The sequence below is a fragment of the Muscardinus avellanarius genome, assembly GCF_963383645.1.
Source record: "Muscardinus avellanarius genome assembly, chromosome: X".
Taxonomy (NCBI): domain Eukaryota; kingdom Metazoa; phylum Chordata; class Mammalia; order Rodentia; family Gliridae; genus Muscardinus; species Muscardinus avellanarius.
The window spans coordinates 81,015,730-81,036,932 of record NC_137792.1 but is presented as its reverse complement, the minus strand read 5'-3'; the positions used below and the strand labels follow the sequence as shown (position 1 = coordinate 81,036,932).

The following is a 21,203-nucleotide window of genomic DNA, read 5'->3' as shown; positions in this document are numbered from 1 at the left end:
CTGGGTTCAAATCCTGTCTCTGACACTCATTGATTAGGACTTAGGAAAGTCACTTACATAAAAACTCAGTTTTTATTTTTTTCTATTGAAAAGTAAAGCTAGTAATGGTACCTACCAGGTATATTTTTGTGAAGATTAAATAAAATAAAATAAAAAGTTTATTATGAACCCTGATACCTACAAGTGTATAATAACAATTTACCTGTATCAAAATTCCCTTTCCAAGTCATTCTATTGTGTTCTACCAAGGAGTTATCATTTGTTTGAAATTTAAAAATTATGTTTCTGAAATGTATCAAATTGAACTGAATTTTTAAAAAATCACTTGGTTTCTAAATTTCTTGTGTTGACCAAGAGAGAGAGAGGGAGGGAAGGAGGGAGGGAGGGAGGGAGGGAGGGAGGGAGGGAGAGAGAGAGAGAGAGAGAGAGAGAGAGAGAGAGAGAGAGAGAACAAGCTTTTTTTCTTAACTAATCAGTAAAGGCTTAGGCACTCTAGAGGTCTTATGAAATATATCAATATATATTACATGGATGGGAATTAACCTAATTTTTAGAAGGTATCATCATTTCGCAGGTAGAAAAAAATGTGACTACTGTATTTTAGGAAATAAAATGAACATATATCTGTACCTGCTGTCAAATGAGATCTCTGGAGGAATGACATGAGTACTGTCTTTGCCAATGAGGAATTTGATTCGATCATAGAAGAGTCTTGAAGTATGCTGAGAGGAGAGAGGCTGGCTTTGCTGAATGAGGTCAAGAGGATCTGGTGAGCCCTGACAGAGAGGACTTGCATAACAGTTGCTTTGTTGACAACAATCAGGGTCCACACAGTCAGTCAAACCATCTGGAAAAATAAACCCAAAACCAATATTGATATCTAGTGTCATTAAAGAAACAACATAGTTTAAAATATGGAAAATGGAGAAAAATTTTGTATATAAAGGCAACCAACTGTATTTTGAGTTTGGCATCTGTTAAATTTGCATGTTTTAATGAATTATTGCCCACCAAATTTATATGGCACCTCAGTGAATTTTCAAATTCTCTTTCTTTAATCTTTCCTTTTGTAATTCTCTAGCACTTTTCATCTTAGGAATATAGTTTATATAGTTTGCATTGTGTAGAGTATTGTTAAGTCTCACCCTTTAAACATTTCCTTCTGTAGTGAAAATGTTCTTTCAGAGCAGTACCTATTTTTTGTAGTTCTTTTGAATTCTACACCTAGTATATCTATGAGCACACAAGTACTTGCTAACTTGAAATCTTGAATTTCTTTGTATTTTTTTTAATTTTATTTTATTGGTGCACTGTATTCATACATCATAGTGGGATACAAACTTTTGTAGACATACATGCACACATCGCCCAGTCAGCCCCCACCCGATCCCCACCCCATTCTCTCCCCATCCCTCCCTCCCATGCTTGGTTTAGTGGTTGACATCTAGTATTATAGCAATTTATCCAAAATTAAAAATGATAATCTCACATAACAGTTTCATTTGTCTGATACCAAGCTTTTGATGACTTAAAGATAACATTTCAATATTTCTTTTTCCTTTCTTACTTACCAGAGAATATTTTTTTCTTTTTTTTAGGTGAAACTATCATATATTTATTTTTCAGAAAAAAATCTATCCTGATATGGAATATGGACTCTAGATACCCAAAACAATCTCGAAGCAAAAACAAAGCTAGAAGATGTATATTTTCTGATTTCAAACCATATAAAGCTACAATAATTGAAACAGTGTAGTACTGTTCTAAAGGCAGATATATAGACCATTGGAGTTAAATACAAGCCTAGAGCTAACTTCTTCCCTATATTGTCAAGTTATTTTGACAAGGTTTCCACGAAGATTTGGTGGTGGAAATAATAATCTTTTAACTAAATATTGTTGAAAAATAATAATTACATGGAAAAGAATAAAATTGGACCCTTATCTAATCCCACATACAAGTATTAACTCAAACTAGATAAAAGACCTAAATATAAATCTTAAGACTATAAACTTTTAGGAGAAAATCTGGGTCATAAAACCTCACAACATTGAAATTGGCAGTGATTTCTTGGATATGATTTCAATGGCACAGGCAACAGAAGAATATACAAACTCCCTAAAAAATAAAAGAAAATATTGTATATCCAAAGACAATGTAAACAGAGTTAAAAGTTACTAATAGAATTGGATAAAATATTTCCAAATGCTATATCTGAAGGTATATTAATATTCCAACTAGAAATCCTAAAAATTAACAACAATAAAGGCAAACAATACAATTTAGAGATAGGTAAAAGACTAACATAAATAATGAATCTCCACAGATAACCAATCTTAGTTGTCTGTTGGATGGAAACTCTTGTTTCTCTGGTTCTGGTGAGTGTTACCTATTTCTTCTTTGTAGTTAATCTCTTTGAGTATTTTCTCTAGCGCTGGTTTTGAAGACATAAATTCCTTCAGTTTCTGTTTGTCATGGAAGCTTCTTATTTCTCCATCTAATTTGATAGAAAGTTTTGCTGGGTAGGAAATTTTTGGCTGGAAGTTGTTTTCTTTCAGAGTTTGGAATATGTTACTCCAAGCCCTTCTGGCTCTCATGACTTGGTTTGGGAAGTCTGGAGTGATTCTAATTGGTTTGCCTCTGAATGTCACTTGGCCCTTTGTTTTTGTTGCCTTTAAGATTCTCTGCTTGGCTTCCACATTGGTCATTTTGACAATTATATGGCGTGGGGATCCTCTTCTCAGATCCTGTCTAAAGGGAGTTCTATAAGTTTCCTGGATCTGTGTATCAACCTCTTGCTCTATATTTGGAAAATTTTCTGCTATTACTTCCTTGAAGAGATTGTTGATCCCTTTGGTATCACTTTCTTTTCCCTCCTCTATTCCAATTATTCTTAGGTTAGCTCTCTTAAGATGGGCCCATATTTCTTCAATGTCAGATTCCTGCTGTTGGATATCTTTTTCTAGATTAGAAACTATGCATTCATTTTTGGATTGCTCATCTTCTAACAGCGAGATTCTGTTCTCCATGTGGTCTAATCGGTTGTTTGTGCTTTGAATTGAGGCCTTTACTTCATTAATTGCATCCTTTATCTCTTTTTGGCTCTCTCTGAGTTCTTTTCGAAGCACCTCTATTATTTCTACAGTTATTTTCCTGATTTGATCTTCTAGAAATCTCTGATTTTCTGTTTTATTGGGTTCTGATGTTGTGGGGTTGTGCACATTTATTACTTCATTGTTATTCCTCTTTCCCATGATTTCGGAGGTTTGTGCCTTCTCTGGGTTCTTCCCTTGGGTCACTATGGCTTCACTTAAGGTGCTCTGGATCTCGAGTCTGTATTATCTCAGACCCTACTACTCCTTTACTGGGTTGTATCACAGAGTCTCCGACCCAGGGAGTCGATAGAGGCTGCTTTAAACTATGGGGGGTGCCAGGTTGCACGCTCTCCTATGGTGTGATATCTCTGCCACCACCACTCCCTCACTGGGTCAAGTCCCAGGAGGCACAATATTGGGATTTCTCCTCTGTGGCCCGCAATTTGACTCACTGTTCTTGAGTACGTAGATGTAGCTGTACTGGACTCGGTGAATTCACTGCTGCTGCCGTCGCCGGTGGCAATATGGCGCCTCTGCCACGCCCTCGGCCATGAGGCTGGCGTATTTTTTCTTCTCTGGTTTTGATTTCCACTCTGAATCCCTGCAGCGTGTGCTGAGCTCAGCCACTGGGAGCTTTAAATGCTGTCTGCGCCGAAAGATCCCGCCTGGCTGTTCCGCATCGGCTCACCTCGGCTTGCTGTAGCCGTCCGCTGAGTTCGCCGCTGCCGCCGGCAGTATGGCGCTGCTGCCGCGTCCTCGGGCGCGTGTGTCTCCTCTGTGGCCCTGAGCTCTGTTCTCAGTCCGCTTTCTCTCTGGAGCCTGGTGGTTTTTTTGTTTTTCTGGTGATGGTGTTTTCTGGCTATGAAAGGCGCTCTTTTTGTGGTAATGGAGATTGGTTGTTAGCGGGACTCTTAAGCCCCGCTTTTCTCGGTCCTCTTTGTATTTAAAAGACATTTTTCCAATATTGTTGCCTACTGGTAATTCCCCAAATAGAAGTTGAGATTTTCATGATTTCAAGATATCCAGGGAAGTGATTTTCAAATGCACACTCAATTATCTGGGAAACATATTAAATATGTATATGCTTGAGCTCCACCTACTGAATCATCATTTTCACAGGGCACAGAATTATGCATAGTAAATGTGGGTGAGTCTTAAATACACTAAAATTGCAGAACCACCTTTGAGGAATTAGTAGAAGTGTCTAGAGTTTATAGTTCACAGCATTTTTAATGCAATTACTGCTAAACCTGAGATATATGAATGCAATGAGTCTGTCATTTCTGGACCTTCACCATTTGTTCCAGATTTTTGAATCTATTGTTGCACCAAGAAAGAGAAAGGCACATAAATTCTTCCCTATTTGGTAGAGGAATGATATGTTGCATAGGGTTTCTATGAGGAAGGGAGAATACTGAGGATCTAATAGATGCGAAACACTGTGCTAGGTGCTTGGGAAGGCAAAGGGAGAAAATGATCTTTTTCCTGTTTCTAGGATCTCCAAGACTAGAAGGAAAAATAGGTATTTAAATAGCTGATTTATATTAGTGAAATGTTAGAAGTGCTGTAAGAGAGTTCCATGCAAAGAGAAAGGGGTTGGAGTGATTGAGCATATGGACATTTCATCCCGAATAAGCAAAAAAAAAGTATTTGCAAGACTCTTAACACAGGAAAATGGCTCTAATTGAGTTATAAATATAAAGATGTTAATCTTCTTGGTATTCCTGTAGAATAGGGAGGTTCAGATGGATTCCTGACTCCTTAAGGCTGCTGATGAAATTTACCTACACTGGTTTCCTGGAGCTTTTTTGCTAGCACTCTCTCCTCCACTTAGTTGCTTAGTGGAGATAGAGGAGGTTGTACCACAGCTGATGGTAATGAAATCTAGGCGCACCAAGAGAGTAGCCATTTGGAACAGTAGCCTTAAGGCACTCAGGAAATATTTTTCCCATATTTGTCCTTTCAAATTCCTTGTGCCATAGACACTACTTTGATTTAAAATGAAGTTTGCTTCTTTCTTGCTTTCTGCTGTTTTTTTTTAGTACATTTCTGTTCCTGATTCTATCTTTATACATATTTTTATTCACTAATGGCTTACCTGTGATTTGTTTTTTTTAAGTGCCCCTCTCCTCCTCTTTCTCTTCTCATTCAGCAAATTAAATTAACAGATTTTCTATAGCTTTTAGATGACTCTACCACCTCTCCCTTCAATATGTTTTTCTCAGTCTCTTATTAGCACATTATCTCTTTACTTTGCTAATTAAACATCTGGATGCACTGAAAAGCTGGCAAAAATATCAAGCTGATTAAAATATTTCTCTTATGTCTGGAATTGATACATAATTACAATGAGAAACAGAGCAGTGTAACACTGCATTTCAAATGAGCAGTCACCTTTAACTAACATTTTTATTGAATAGATTATTTATTATTGAGATAATATATTAGGAAGCACCTAGTGTCATGCCTGGACAATACAAATAAATGCATATCATAATCAGATTGTGCATTCATAGGCTTTATCCTGTCAATTACACAATTCCAACTTATTATAGAGAAGAAATGGGTTTTTAATAAATACTAATTCCAAAATAATCTTTAAATTGAATTCTAAAACTAAATATAGAGCCAATTCAAAATTGAGACTAACATTCTCATTAGTTATGTGCTATATATTCCAAGCTAATATTTCATATTTAGTAATTGCTTATTATATACAGCTGATCCTGTAAGACCTTTGTTTTCTAAGAAAACAACAAGGCTTCTTTTGAATCTAGAGAGGGCATGGACAAGCAAACCAATTATGACGTGCAACTATGAAATTACAAAAATAGGCAAGCCTGGTACATGAGAAAAATCTATTTACCAATTATCACATTAGATAACACCCCACATAGTATGTCTAGACTGTTACAAAGAAGTGCAAATGATAGTCACACTGGATGTGTGCATTTTTGTTTGGCTATTAACAGTTCTTTTATTATTCTGAATTGGAAGCTGCAGTACACTACTGACAGCCAATCTCAGGGTGTCAGACATGAATATATCAAATGTTAACTACTTTTTACTTTTTCAGAGCCTACTCCTTTTAAGTGAATAAAAGTGAAAGGAAGCTTTTGAAAAGAGGGAGGCTGCATTGTATTGAAGGACTAAACATGGTATTCATTGATTCTGGCTTTGCCAACTGATTTGGGACTATGACAATTGAATTAGTAGGTGCTGATTATGATCAAGGACACTGTTTTTTTGCTATTTGATCAAGTCATCACTATTAAACTTTTGTCTACAATATGTTTGTTCTTGGATGAAAAGAATAGAAAAGGGAAGATGAGTGATACTGGAAAAAATCATGTGTTTCTAATTCTAAAAATAAATGTACCTATATGTATATATGTGTGCATGTATGTGTATACATACAGACACATATATCCTTTGGGGGAAGTACCCATATTATCACTTTGATGACAATAGACAGCTAATTCATGATAGAGCACCTTAAAGAATTTGGAATTAGTTAACGTCAGTAAGCACTAGGTACTTCAAAATACAGTATCCCAGCTATCTCTGCAATAATTTGGTTAGGTAGATAGTCTCAATCTTGTTTTACAAAGAAAGAAGGGAAGGCTAAATGTTATTGCACACTTTTAACTAACTTGGTAGTCATATTATTATGTAATATTCTAACTACAAATTACACATCATCAATATCTAGCCAGGTGTAGTGGTGAATGCCTCTAAACTCAGTATTAGAGTGGCTAAGACAGGAAAATTGCAGATTCAAGACAAGCATGTGGTAATTTAGCAAGGTCCTGGGTCAAAAATGATTAACAATAGAACTGGCGCCAGAAATGGTGGGACATATCTTTAATTCCAGTATTTAGGAACTTGGTATTGGAAGTTTGAGGTCAGTCTCAGCACTTTAGTAAGATACTTGACAATTTAGGGAGACTATGTTTCAAATTTTTAAAAAAGGAGTTGGGCATATTGGTGTAAGCTTGTAATTCCAGTACTTGGGAGGCTGAGACAGGAGAATTGCAGGTTTTTGGTGAGCCACACCTACTTAGTGAGACCCTAGGCAACTTAATAAGACTCTGTTTTAAAGTAAAAGATAAAATAGAGCAGAGGATGTGGCTTAGAGATAGAATGCCCCTGGGTTCCATCCTTAGTACCTAAATTTATTTTATTTTATTTATTTTTTAAATTTTATTTTATTGGTGCACTATAGTCTCACATTATGATGTGGATCGTGTTGATGATGGCATATATTCCCACAGTACTTGGTGCCCTCCCTCCCCGCTCCCCCTTTTCCCTCCCTCCCAATACTGAGTGTCCAGGTTAGCTAGGTTATATTTACATGGATACACATATTTGAATGTAGCTTTTCCGTTAATTAACCTCAGCCTTCTTCTCCTACCATTCCTTTCTGGCTTTGCTGAGCTTTTGCCTCCATTATCTAGAGTCTTTCTGGTATCCTTTATACTCCTTAGCTTGAGCATATTAGAGAAAACATATGTCCCTTTCCTTTCGGTGCTTGGCTAATCTCACTTAACATGATTTTCTCCATGTCTTTCCATCTTTTTGCAAATGACATGATTTTCTTCTTCTTTATTGCTGGGTAGAAATCCATTGGTGTGTTTCCCATAATTTTGCAATCCACTCATCTGTTGGGGACCCAAGTTGGTCCCAACAGATGGCTATTGTAAATTGTGCTGCTATGAACATAGGTATGCATATGTTATTGTAGTTCTCTGATTTCAACCACTTTGGAAAGATACCCAGGAGTGGTAGAGCCAGATCATATGGTGGATACATTCCCAGATTTCTAAGGAATCTCCACACTGATCTCCATAGTGGTTGAACTAATTTGCACTCCCACCAACAATATAAAGGAATTCCTATTTCCCTACATCCTCACCAGCATTTGTTGTTATTTGACTTCTTTATACTTGCCACTTTGTGGTTAGATGGACTCTCAGGGTAGTTTTTGTTTGTATTTCCCTGATGGCTAATGATGTTGAACATCTTTTCATGTATCTACTGGCCATTTGTATCTCTTCTTTTGTGAAGATCCAATTCAGTTGCCCAGTTCTTATTTGGATTCTTTGTTTTGCTAGTGTAGAGTCTTTTGAGCTCTTTGTATATTCTGGATATTAGCCCTCTATCAGAGTTATAGCTGGTAAAGATCTCCCATTCTGTAGGCTTTCTCTTTAGATTCTTGATGGTTTCCTTTGATTAGAATAAACTTTTTAGTTTTATGCTATCCCACTGGTTAATTCTTGTTTTAATTTTCTGCACTTTGGAGGTATTTTTAAGGCAGTTACTACCTAGGCCTATATGTTGGAGTATTAAAACTATGCCTTCCCCTAATAGCTTCACAGTCTCTGGTATGATTTCCAGGTCTTTGAACCAACTCTAGTTTATTTCTGTGCACAGTGAAAGGTAAGAATTTAGTTCCATCTTTTTACAAATGAATAGCCAATTCTCCTAGCATCATTTGTTAAAAGGATGTCTTTTCTTCAGTTTATGAATTTGGCCCCATTGTCAAAGATCAATTGACTATAAGTGTGTGGGTTTGTTTCTGTATCTTTTATTCTGTTTCATTGGTTTGTGTGGCTGTTTTTGTGCCAATGCCATGCTGTATCAACTACTATTGCTTTGTAGTATAATTTGAAGTCAGGAATTGTGGTGCTTCTTGCATGGTTCTTATTGCGGAGATTTGCTTTGGATATTCTGGGTCTTTTTTCTCCATATGAAATTCATGACTGATTTTTCTAAATCTATGAAGAATGTCATTGGTATTTTGATAGTAATTGCATTAAATTTGCAGATCACTTTTGGCAGAATGACCATTTTGATGATATTTATTCTGCCTATAATGAGCAAGGGGATCTTTCCATCTTCCAAGGTCTTCTTCAATTTCTTTTTAATGTTTTATAGTTTTCATTGTAGAGGGCTTTCACATCTTTGGTTAGGTTTATTCCTAGATATTTTATTGGTTTTGCAGTTATTGTGAATAAATTTTTTTCTCTATTTATTCTTCGTGAATTCACATAAGAAAAACAGAGTTTTCAAGTAAACAACCTAATGACACATCTCAATGACCTAGAAAAACAGCAACAGTCTAATACCAAAGCAAGCAGAAGGCAGGAAATTATTAAAATCAGAGCAGAAATAAATGAAATAGAGAATAAAAAACAATACAAAGGATCAACAAAACAAAAACCTGGTTCTCTGAAAAGTTTAATAATATTGAAAGACTCCTGGACAATCTAACAAAAAGAAAAAGAGAATCAACTCTAATCATTAAAATCAGAAATAAAAAATGAGACATCACCAAAGACAGTGGGGGAATTCAAAGAATTATTAGAAACTATTTTGAAAATGTATACACCAATAGACTGAAAAACATGGAAGAAATCGTTAGAGTTCTAGGCACATATAACCTACCTAAATTGAATCAAGAGGACAAGGACACAGAAAGACTAAATCAACCAATAGCAAGCAAATAAATAGAAACAGCAATAAAAATTCTGCCAACAAAGATAATCCCAGGCCCAGATGGGTTTCCTGCTGAATTCTACAAAAATTTCAGTGGAGAAATAATCCCAATACTTCACAACTTGTTCTGGGGAATTGAAAGAGATGGAATTCTTCCAAATTCCGTCTACAAGGCCAGTGTCAAATTAATATCAAAACCAAATAAAGATACCTCAAGAAAAGAAATGTATAGACCAATATCTTTGATGAACATAGGTACAAAAATTCTAAACAAAATACAAGCTCTACAAATTCAAAACCACATCAAGAGAATTGTACACCATGACCAAGTTTATTCCATCCCAGGAAAGCAAGGCTAGTTCAACATATACAAATCAATACATGTTATTCACCACATAAATAGAACTGAAAACAAAAACTACATTATCATATAAATACATGCTGAAAAAGCATTTGACTAAATACACCACCCATTCATATTAAAACCACTGCAGAAAATTGGAACACAAGGAATGTGTCTCACCATCATTAAGCCAATATACAATAAACCCATACAACATCATATTAAATGCGGAAAACTGCCAAGAATTCTCCCTAAAATCAAGAACAAGACAAGGATGCCCACTATCACCACTCTTATTTAATATAATCTTCAAGACACTTGCCACAGCAATAAGAAAAGAGAATATCAAAAGAATTCAAATAGGAAGAGGGGAATTAAAGTTATCCTTGTTTGCAGATGACAAGATCCTACATCTAGAAGACTCAATAAATTCATTCAAAAGACTACTGGAGCTGATTAACCAATTCAGCAAAGTGGCAGGAAAGAAAATCAATCTAACTTCTTCTATGACCCATTCTGTATTTAGATGTGTGGTGTTCAGTCTTCACATGTTTATGTGGTTTCTCTGAATCTTCTTATAGTTGATTTCTAATTTTACCCCATTATGGTCTGAAAAGACACAGGGAGGTATGTCACATTTTTTCAATTTGCTAGTGCTCACTTTGTGGCCCAGGATGTGATTTTGGAGAAAGTTCCATGAGCAGCTGAGAAAACTGTGAACTCTGCTGTAGTTGGGTGAAATATTCTATATGTGTCTAACAGGTCCATTTGATTAATGGTGTTCTTTAGGTCTGAGGCATCTTTACTGACCTTTCGTCCAGAAGATTGATCTAATGGTATGAGTGGTGTGTTGAAGTCTCCCAGTATTATTGTATTGGGATTTATATGTGACTTAATATCACAAAGAGTTTGTTTTATGAAAGTAGCTGCACCTATGTTTGGGGCATAAATGTTGGTTGGTTATTGTTATTTCCTCTTGCTGGATTGTTTCTTTTACCAGTAAAAATTACTGTCTTTGTCTCTTCTAATAAACTTGGGATGGAAGTCTAACTTATCTGATATCATAGTTACAACTCCTGCTTGTCTTTGAGTTTCATTGGCATGGATTACCTTGCTCTAGCCCTTTACCTAAGTATGTTTCTATCTTTACTTATAACGAGTGCTTTTTGAAAGCAGCGTATAGATGGTTTCTGGTTTTTAATCCATTTTTCAACTTTATGTCTTTTAATTGGGGAGTTGAGCCCATTTACATTCAGAGTGATTATTGAGAGATGATTTTCAATTCCTAACATGTTTAGATTTTACTTCAATTTGAAATACTGTTTGTTCTTCTCTTCTTGGTTGTCTGATGATAGGAATTTTCTTGATATTTGACAAAGGAGACAAAAACATACACTGGAAGATAGTCTGTTCAACGTATGGTATTGGCAAAACTGTTTAACCATATGCAGAAAATGGAAATAAATTCCACTTTCTCACCCTGCACAAGAGTCAATACAAGATGGATCAAAGACTTGGAAAAGAGGGTATAGGCCCAACACTGCAACACATAGGCACAGATAAAAACTTTCGCAACAAGACCCCAGAGGCACAAGAGACTAAAAGGTGAATCAATACGTGGGATTGCATGAAACTGAAGAGCTTCTGTTCAGCAAAGTAAACTATCAAGAACTTCAATTGAGAGCCAACAGAATGGGAGAAGATTTTTGCCACCTACTCCTCAGAAACAGCACTAATATCTAGAATATACAGAGAACTCAAGAAACTCAACACTAAAAAAAAATCCAATAAAAAATTGGATGGAACTGGAGGACATTATGCTAAGTGAGATTAGTCAGTCTCAAAAAAATAAGAAATCAGATGCCTTCCCTAATATGTGAGAGTTAGGGAGAAATGGGTCATAGGAGGAACTCTTGAAAGAGGAAATCCTATAGAGGAGCAAACAAGACAACCTAAAGGAGGAGAAAGGAGGGGGGAAGAGGAAAATCTCTAAAACACACAATGTACTTAAACATATCAAAGTCAATCATTAAGTCAAGCAAGGGAGGGAGGGACGGGGAGGGAATGGGGTGGGAATTGGGTAGGGGTTAAATCAGCGATGAGTACATGTTTGTACACACAAGTTTTTTTACCCCAATAACTTGTATGAATATAATTCTCCAGTAAAAAAAAGAATCTAGTTAAAACATTTATAGAGAAAGATTTTTTCCATCCTATAATAATAATTGCAATAAACCAAATTTCTTACACCATTTATGAAAAAAAAATGGGCAAGTGAACAAAAAGAAGAAATTTAAATGGCCAATAAATGCATGAAAAATGCTCAACATTATTGCCAATCAGAGAGATACAAATCAAAACTACCCTGAGATTTCACCTAACCCCAACTAAACTGGCACTCATGCAAAACACAAACAACAGAGCCGGGAGTGGTGGCGCATGCTTGTAATCCCCGCGCTTGGGAGGCAGAGACAGGAGGATCGCGCAGGTTCAAAGCCAGCCGCATGCAATGGCTTAGGAGACCCTGTTTCCAAATAAAAGTGTAAAAATAGGTCTGGGAGAGTAGCCCGGAGGTAGAAGGGATTCCAAGAACCCCAGTACCACCAAAAAAAAAAAAAAACTCAAAACAAAACAAAACAAACAAACAAAAAAAAAACACACACAAACAACAGTAAATGCTGGCAAGGATGTGGAGCAGTGGGAACTCCAAAATATTGTTCGTGGGATTGCAAATTAGTGCAGCCACTTTGGAAAACAGTATGAAGGATCCTCAGAAGAATGGTAACAAACTTACCATTTGACCCAGCAATACAACTTCTGGATATCTACCCAAAAGAAGCAAACCAAACTACCAAACTAATATATGCCTTACTATGTTCATAGCTGCACAATTCATCATTGCCAAACTATGGAACTAGCCAAGATGTCCATCAGCAGATGAATGGATTACAAAACTGTGGGATATATACACAATGGAATTAACCTAGCCATAAAAATACACAATTGCAGCATTTTTAGGGAAATGGATATAACTGGAGGACATTATGTAATGAGAGATTAGTCAGTCACAAAAAATAAGAAACCAAATGCTTTCCCTAATATGTGAAAGCTAAGAAGAAATGGGTCATAGGAGGAACTCTAGGTGAAAAAGGAAATCTTATAGGAAAGCAAATAAGGCAACCTAACTGAGGAGATGGACGGGGAGAATAAGGACACTCCCTAAAGCACATTATGTACCTAAACAAACATATAGATCTCAATCAGTAAGCTAAGCATGTGAATAAGGGTTGGGGAGGGAATGGAGTGGGGATTGAATAGGGGCTAACTGGGCATTGTGTGCATGTATGTATACACAAGTTTTTTTTTTTATCCCATTATGATGTATAAACACAATGCAACAATTAAAAAAAATCAACCTAAAAAATCAGTTGCTTTTCTATATGCCAACTATAATTATATGAAGGAAGGAATATTTTTAAAAGGTCAGGAAATATAGCTTAGAGGTAAAATATCCCTGGGTTCAATAGTATCACAAAAAGGAAGAGCTAGGTATGTAGCTCAGTTAGAACATCTCTGATTTCAACTTCCAATACCAAAAATATCATCAAATCAGTGAATATTACTAATATTGAACTAGGCTGTAGGATTTCCAAGTGCCTAGCTATGTGTATATATATTTAGAGCACATGAAGTGGATAAAGTAAAATATACAGATTTTAGTATTGACTTTGCCACTTATAATCTTTAAGATCCTGGACATATTACTTCAACTCTTGAATTTTCAGTTACCTTATCTGTAAGATGTTGATAATCACAGTACTTCTCATATAGAATTCCATCACATGCTATAAAAATAAAGACTTATGTTAGATGCATTAGGATGTATCATGTTGATACATCCATAGACTGAAGGACATCATGCTAAGTGAAATCCATAGACTGAAGGACATCATGCTAAGTGAAATAAGTAAGTCATAGAAAGACAAATACTCCATTATTCCTCTTGTATGAGATATCTTAAATAGCCAAACATATAGAAGCAATTAATAAAATGGTGGTTTTCAGGGGTTTGGAGAAGGAGATATAGGGAGTTATTATTCAATGGATAAAGTCACAGTTATACAAGATGAGCAAATTATTTTTTAATTGGTGCATTGCACTCATACATCTTAATGGGATAAAAGACTTGTGGAGATATACATGCACACATCACCCAATTAGCCCTTACCCGATCCCCACCCCATTCCCTTCACAACCCTCCTTCCTATGCTTTGATTAGTGATTGAATTTCGTATGTTTGTTTAAGTATATCATGTGCTCTAGAGAGTTTTCCTCTCCTGCTCTCCCATCCCCTCAGTTAGGTTACCCTATTTGCTCCTCTATTGGATTTCCTTTTTCATCTAGAGTTATTCCTGTTACCCATTTCTTCTTAGCTTTTGCATATTTGGGAAGCATCTAATTTCTTATTTTTTGTGACTGACTAATCTCACTTAGCATAATGTTCTCCAGTTCCATCCATTTCCATGTAAATGATGTAATTGTGTTTTTCTTTATGGCTGAGTAAAATTACATTAGTTTTATCCAATGTTTTGCAATCCATTCATCTGTTGATGGACATCTTGGCTATCTCCATATTTTGGCAATGGTGAATTGTGCAACTATGAACATAGATATGCATGCATTAGTTTGGTAGTTTGGTTTGCTTTATTTTGGGTAGATACCCAGAAGTGGTATTGATAGATCAAATGGTAAGTTTGTTCCCTTTCTTCTGAGGATCCTCCATACTGTTTCCAAAAATGGCTTTACTAATTTGCAATACCACCAACAATGTTTTAGAGTTCCCATTTCTCTACAACCTCACCAGCATTTGTTGTTGTTTGTGTTTTGAATCATTGTCATTCTAATTGGAGGCAGGTGAAATCTCTGCTGCTTGGAAGAAACACAGCTTACAAGTAAAGATAGTAACAAACTTAAGATAAAGTGGTGGAACAAAGTAATCTAAGCCAATTAAACTTGAAGACAAGCAGGAGTAGCAAGTATGATATCAGACAAGTTAGACTTCCAACCCACGCTTATTAGCAGAGACAAAGAAGGTAATTTTTTAGTGGTAAAAGGAACAATCCAGCAAAAGGAAATAATAATAAACAACATTTATGCCCCAAACATAGGTGGCATCTACTTTCACAAAACAAATGCTTTTTGGCATTAAGTCATACATAAATCTCAATACAATAATACTAGGAGACTTCAACACCCCTCTCACACCATTAGACTGATCCTCTAGACAAAAGGTCAGTAAAAATGCCTCACACCTAAAGAACACCATTAATCAAATGGATCTGTTGGACATGTAAAGAATATTTCACCCAACTACAGCAGAGTTCACAGTTTTCTCAGCTGCTCACAGAACCTTCTCCAAAACAGATCACATTCTGGGCCTATTGTGACTTTTTCCTTTGCTTTTATGTTTGGGAACTCCTTTCCCATTTAATATCTGTCACCTACATTTTATTTTAATTATATTTGAAGTTTCTTTTGCCTTCAACTCATCAATCCAAATGGAATGTTTTTATTTATCGTATTCTTTGGTATTTGATATGAATTGAAAATATGAGTATTTTTAATAGTTCTTTCAGTACCACTTACTTTATAATTCTTTTCTCCACTGATATTTGATGGTGGTTTTGTCATATATGAAACATATATTTGTGCTTGGTTGTGTTCAAGAGCATTCATTTGGTTTTATTGAGTTGTCTATTTTTACATTATTACCACTTTAATTATTTTAACTTTGAATTATACTTTAATATCTGATAATTACCTTTACTCTTTTGTTTTATCTATTCTGACTCATATAATGTTAAACTTTTTAATATCAAGTCATGTGTTAATATAATGTATGATGATCATATTTTCCCAAGTCCAAATTAGATGAGGACACATGATTAACCAAAGAAAATGTAGTCACTATAATGTTGTCTCCTCCTCCAAACATATTGTTGTGCATGTGCTAGGTGCTTGCTAACTAAAGGAATGAATGAGATCAAGATGTTTCATAAATTTAAGACTTCAATTGTAATTCGTTTTTATAGTAAGATGGCTTTTCCTTTTGCATGTTAAGAAAAAATGCAAGGCTTGGCGTGGTGGTGCACGCCTGTAATCCTAGCACTTGGGAGGCTGAGACAGGAGGATCAAGGCCAAGGAAGACCTTCAGCAACTTAGTGAGACCCTGCCAGGCATGATGACGCAAGCTTGTAATTCCCATGCTTGGAAGGTGGAGACAGGATCGCGCAGGTTCGAAGCCAGCCATGCTGGCTTAAGAGACCCTGTTTCCAAATAAAAAGTATAAAAATAAGTCTGGGAGTGTAGCCTGGAGGTAGAAGGGTTTCCAGGAACCCCAGTACCACAAAAAAAAGAAAAATATATTTGTTCTCTGCTTTGATTTTACTGTTGAAGGAGCTTTTAGGTAGCATATACATAAGCTGTGCTACTCAGTTGATCCAATCCAATTAGTTCCTAAGAATCACAATACATTACTTCAGAGGGTAGCAAAAGTCAAAGCGGCAGGAAGTAGCACAACAATAATGAATATTCAAAGCTGTTTAGGATGCAAAATAATCCTACCATGCTATAAGTATCAGCTATAATATGTAATCAGATAGTATCTACTTGAAGCAACTGCTTAAAAGTTAATTTTTTTTGGCAGTACTGGGGATAGAACCCAGGGGCATTGCACCTTTGGTATACACCCTCAGCCCTATTTTTTAGTCTTTTTTGAAACAGGGTCTCACTGAGTTGCGAAGGGCCTCGCTAAGTAGCTGAGGCTTTCTGCGAACCAGGATCCTCTGGTCTGTGCCTCCTGAATGCTGGGATTACAAGTATGCACCACCATGCCCTGCCAAAAGTAACTTTTTGATTGGATGATTTCTTAAGAATTACATTTAAAAAATTAGGACCACTTTTTCACAAAGGTTCAATTGATACTTTTTGATTCAATTAAAATAGACACATATACAAACAAGTATGCATTTATTAATCATCCCAACTAAATGAATCCAGCTGTTCTGGTAAGCTGGAAAGCTGATCTCACTAAACGAAGAACATTTAATTTATTTTTAGGGGTAACATTTAATCTTATAAAAAAAGAATTACAGCAGGGCTTGGTAGGCACACTTGAAATACCAGCATTTGGGAGGCTGAGACCAGAGGATCACAAATCGCGACAGCCTCAGCTACTTAGTGAGGCCCTTTGGAATTCAGTGAGACCTGGTTTCAAAATAAAGAATAAAAAATAGGGCAGGATGTGTAGTAGCTCCAAGGTCTAATGACCCTGGGTTCCATACCCAGACCCACACACACAAAAAAAGAATTAGTAATGGGGCTTTCAGAGGTTATTGAATCTATCTTTCTATCTCAAAGTATAACGATCTATATTTATCATCTGTGTTATCTTAATCCTACTAAAGGAATAAAATAGTAATTGAAAATCTAAAGGAGCCTTCTACCCTTTTCCCTAAAGAGATAATGATAAAAAACACATATCAGGGCCCTTGATTTTTAAATTTGCATATAGACACACAGTTTGTAAAGAATGCTCAGAGGTCAATATACACTCAATAAAATCTCCTATACCCTCTGTATCACATGTATCACAGACACTGAAAGTTGATAATCCATTAATTCATTAATATTTAATTGATCCATTCATTAAACATTTTTGGCTGCCTTGAGGTGATCTTGAGGCCATAAAAATGCTCCATAATTAAATATTCAATTATTTTTATTACTTGGCTAAGACATGAAACTTATTTTGGCTCCACCTTAACTGAGCCAGAAATGATAATTGCTTAGGTAGTTAATGTATTTTCTGAGTATGACCTTTTAATCAATATATCAACTGAGAACTCTATTACTGCATTTTTGAGGCAGATCACTTGAGTTTACACTCTAGATCGACCATTTGCTTGCTGCATGATGTTTTTAATAACTTACCTCAGTTTGTGCCTCAGTTTCCTAACTCATAAAATTGCATCAATAATAGTTCCTATATTGTGGAAATTAAATAATTAATGTAATTGCTGAGCACAGTGTCTGGCATAAAGTACTCCATGAATATAAATGTGGTATTATTATTATTAAATTATATTGAGCATATAACTATGGACCATGGGTCATGCTTAACATTTAGCAAGAAAAATAAAATATAATTAAGTACTTGATTCTATGATACATATTATAGGTACTGGGGAAATTTAGGAAGTATGTATCAGAAGTTTCATGGGAGATGTGGGAGATGTGGCTTGAGACTTAAATGATGGACAAAGAGTGATGAGTATAGAGGAAAAGGCTGTTATAGTTTGGATCTAGAATGAGCTGGTGCCATTACTGAGGGAGTACAAACATTAATAGGTAGGGCCTCACTGGAGGTCACTGGGGGTGTGTGACTTTGAAAGAAATATTGGAAACCTGGATGCTTCTCTCTCTCTCTCTCTCTCTCTCTCTCTCTCTCTCTCTCTCTCTCTCTCTCTCTCTCTCTTTCTCTCCATATTCTTTCTAGCTTCCATGAGAGGTTGAGACATAGAAGGTGAGCAGCTGGATGTAGTAGTACACTCTTGTAATACCAATACTAGGGAGGCTGAGACAGGAGGATCACAGGTTCAAAACTAGCCCCAGCAGCTTAGTGAGCCTCTTTGCAACATAGTGAAACCCTGCTTCAAAATAAAAAATAAAAAAACAGGGTTGGAGGTGTATCTCAGAGGTAGAATACTTCTGATTTCAATCCCCAGTAAAGTGTGTGCATGTGCACACACACACACACACACACACACAAACACACACACTCACCACCACCACCAACAACAAAAAGACTTGAGCAGCTTTCTTTCACCAAATCTTTACACCATGATTTTCTGCCTCGTCATAAGCCCAGAAACTGGAGCCAGGTGGCTAGGTACTGAAACCTCTGAAGCTGTCAACCAAAATAAATCTCTTCTACTTGTAGTTGATTTTCTTGTGTATTTCATCATAGCAATAGAAATCTCACACAAAAGTTACCAGATAAAAAGTATATAATGAAAAGAAGGTAAAGATGAGTTTTGGAGGGCCATAAAAAGTCAACTAAGTAAGTGATCAGTGTATCATTTATTGAAAAATCTGTTTTCCATGATGATGTATTTAATTTTTATAAGTAGTAGTCTGTTCAGAAAATGATTTGTTATAAGCTATGTGCATATGTATATGTAAGTGCATGTGTGCATATGTGATTACTATCTTTTAAGTGGTTCACTTGAATTATCTCATTTAATACTTATAACCACCCTTTTAGATAATGTTATTATCATCTCCACTTTAGTTTTGTCCTAGACAGAACAAGTAAGGGAAAAAATTCTTATGTCCAATTTAGTGCCTTATAGAATAGTCAACCTTATTTAAGTTTCGTATTTGGATTCAAATGATAAAAAATGTAATGGTCTAAGCAATACAGAAAAGTGAAGAGTCAAATTCAGTAATCTTCATTTTAAAGAAATTATAATTTTTCTTAATTTCAGATTTCCTTGAGTAGAAAGTATGAAGAAACTGAGGATTTGTGATTTTAAGCTACTCAGGAGGTTTGGGCTCTTTTGAGGCCAAATGTACGATGTATTTGATGTTTTTGTTGGCTTGTCTCAAGGAGAAATGGTTACTACATGGTTTGGAAATCACATGTGACTTTAAAAATATCCTGTGCATGGATAATATAAAGTTGATCTTATAGAAGAATGTGAAGGGATAGTGATCACTAGATAGTTTCACTAACTACTTCTGGCCTGTGCTGATTTTTTCCCTTGTGATTTATTGCTTTAGGGAATAGATATGTTGGTATACAATTCAGACCACACCATAAAGTATTTACTCATATGGTTCCCTAGAAATGTACTGCAATTGCTTGAAAAAACTAAGAAGGTCAAGAAGGAAGGGGGGGCAGAAATAAATTAGATAAGGACACCAATATGCAATAAATTTGAAGTATTTCCTGGTTATAGCAAATAATAAATAATATCCTTTAATATTATTGAGATTAAAAGTAGTATGATTCTATATACCTTAATATCATTTCTAATTTTTACCCTTGACAAGGTTTATTACCACTTTGCTAGAGGCTCAGCCATTGCTTTCTTATATGAACATTCTCTAAGTGACTCACCTCCATCATTGTCCAAGTTGTCACTGCAAAGCATTTCCATGACAACATTGCAACCTGTCCCACTCCAACCCACCTGACACACACAGTGCCAGCCATTTTGATCCAGGGTACACCTCCCATTTCCAAAGCAGAGCCCTGGGCAGCCATCTGAAAAGAGAGCAGAGAGTAACAATCACAGATATATCAGTATTGGATTGGCCAACAATGATGTATCTGCTTACAGAGAAGCACCTAATCATTTGGGCTCCATTCAGATGAGGTGTTAAATAAATGGAAGAGGAGCTTGCTTACTTGCAAAACCTTCCCAGGAAATTTATCTATTTTGCAGTGCTTTTTGTTGGGGAGCCAATTAAGCATTATTAATGCTAATTCCAGTTCCCAACTTCTGGTTCAGACAAGATGAAAACTATGGTGGCACAGGAAATTATTTTTGTTTCTTTTCATCTCAATCAAACCTGGATGAATGATGATGTATCTAGTTATGATCAACAAATAGGAAAATCCTGTGCTGAGTTTTCCCTTGTTTTATATTGCTTCAGGACTTAGGTATGTTGGTATACAGTTCAGACCACACCATGAAGTATTTACTAATATAGTGACTTAGAAATGTGCTGCAATTGATTCGCATCTATTCAGCTTTTCAATGTTGTCATTGATCTGAGAGCTGAGAATTGAAAATTTTGCTTCTCTTTTGTCTCTCACAGAAACCAGCATAATATCATGCATACAATAATAATAATATTCTCTTCTCACCAAATGGTTATGTAATTAGTGCCTGCCAGATTTACACTTTCAAAATTCTAGAGAATAACTAGAAAAATACTGTTAGGAGAAAAGTCTAATGTTTAAATGACTTTATATAAATTGCAAACATGAACAATAGGATTTATTTAGATATTTTTTTCTTTTTAATATGTTTTAAATCCCCTACTTTTTCTACTGGTATTTCAGAGTGAAGCTTTATCAAAGGGTAACCGTGCAAGTGCCAATTGATCTGTGGCAGATGAATGGAGATAGCAGAAAGAGTATATAACCTCTGTATATTTTCCCAATAAGAATACAAAATCAGACCTCAATTTTTCTA

General features: G+C 35.8%; 1 protein-coding gene across 3 annotated transcripts in view; it reads right to left on the bottom strand.

Moving 5' to 3' along the window:
• TENM1 (teneurin transmembrane protein 1) overlaps window positions 1–21,203 on the bottom strand; it is a gene marked incomplete at both ends in the record, with an annotated part of 892,332 nt that overhangs the window by 280,051 nt on the left and 591,078 nt on the right. For all 3 annotated transcript variants that reach the window (XM_080719098.1, XM_080719100.1, XM_080719099.1), the window contains 2 exons: window positions 631–847; window positions 20,120–20,266. In XM_080719098.1, coding sequence (XP_080575224.1) covers window positions 631–847; window positions 20,120–20,266 — 364 coding nt within the window. The remainder of the gene's footprint in view (window positions 1–630; window positions 848–20,119; window positions 20,267–21,203) is intronic.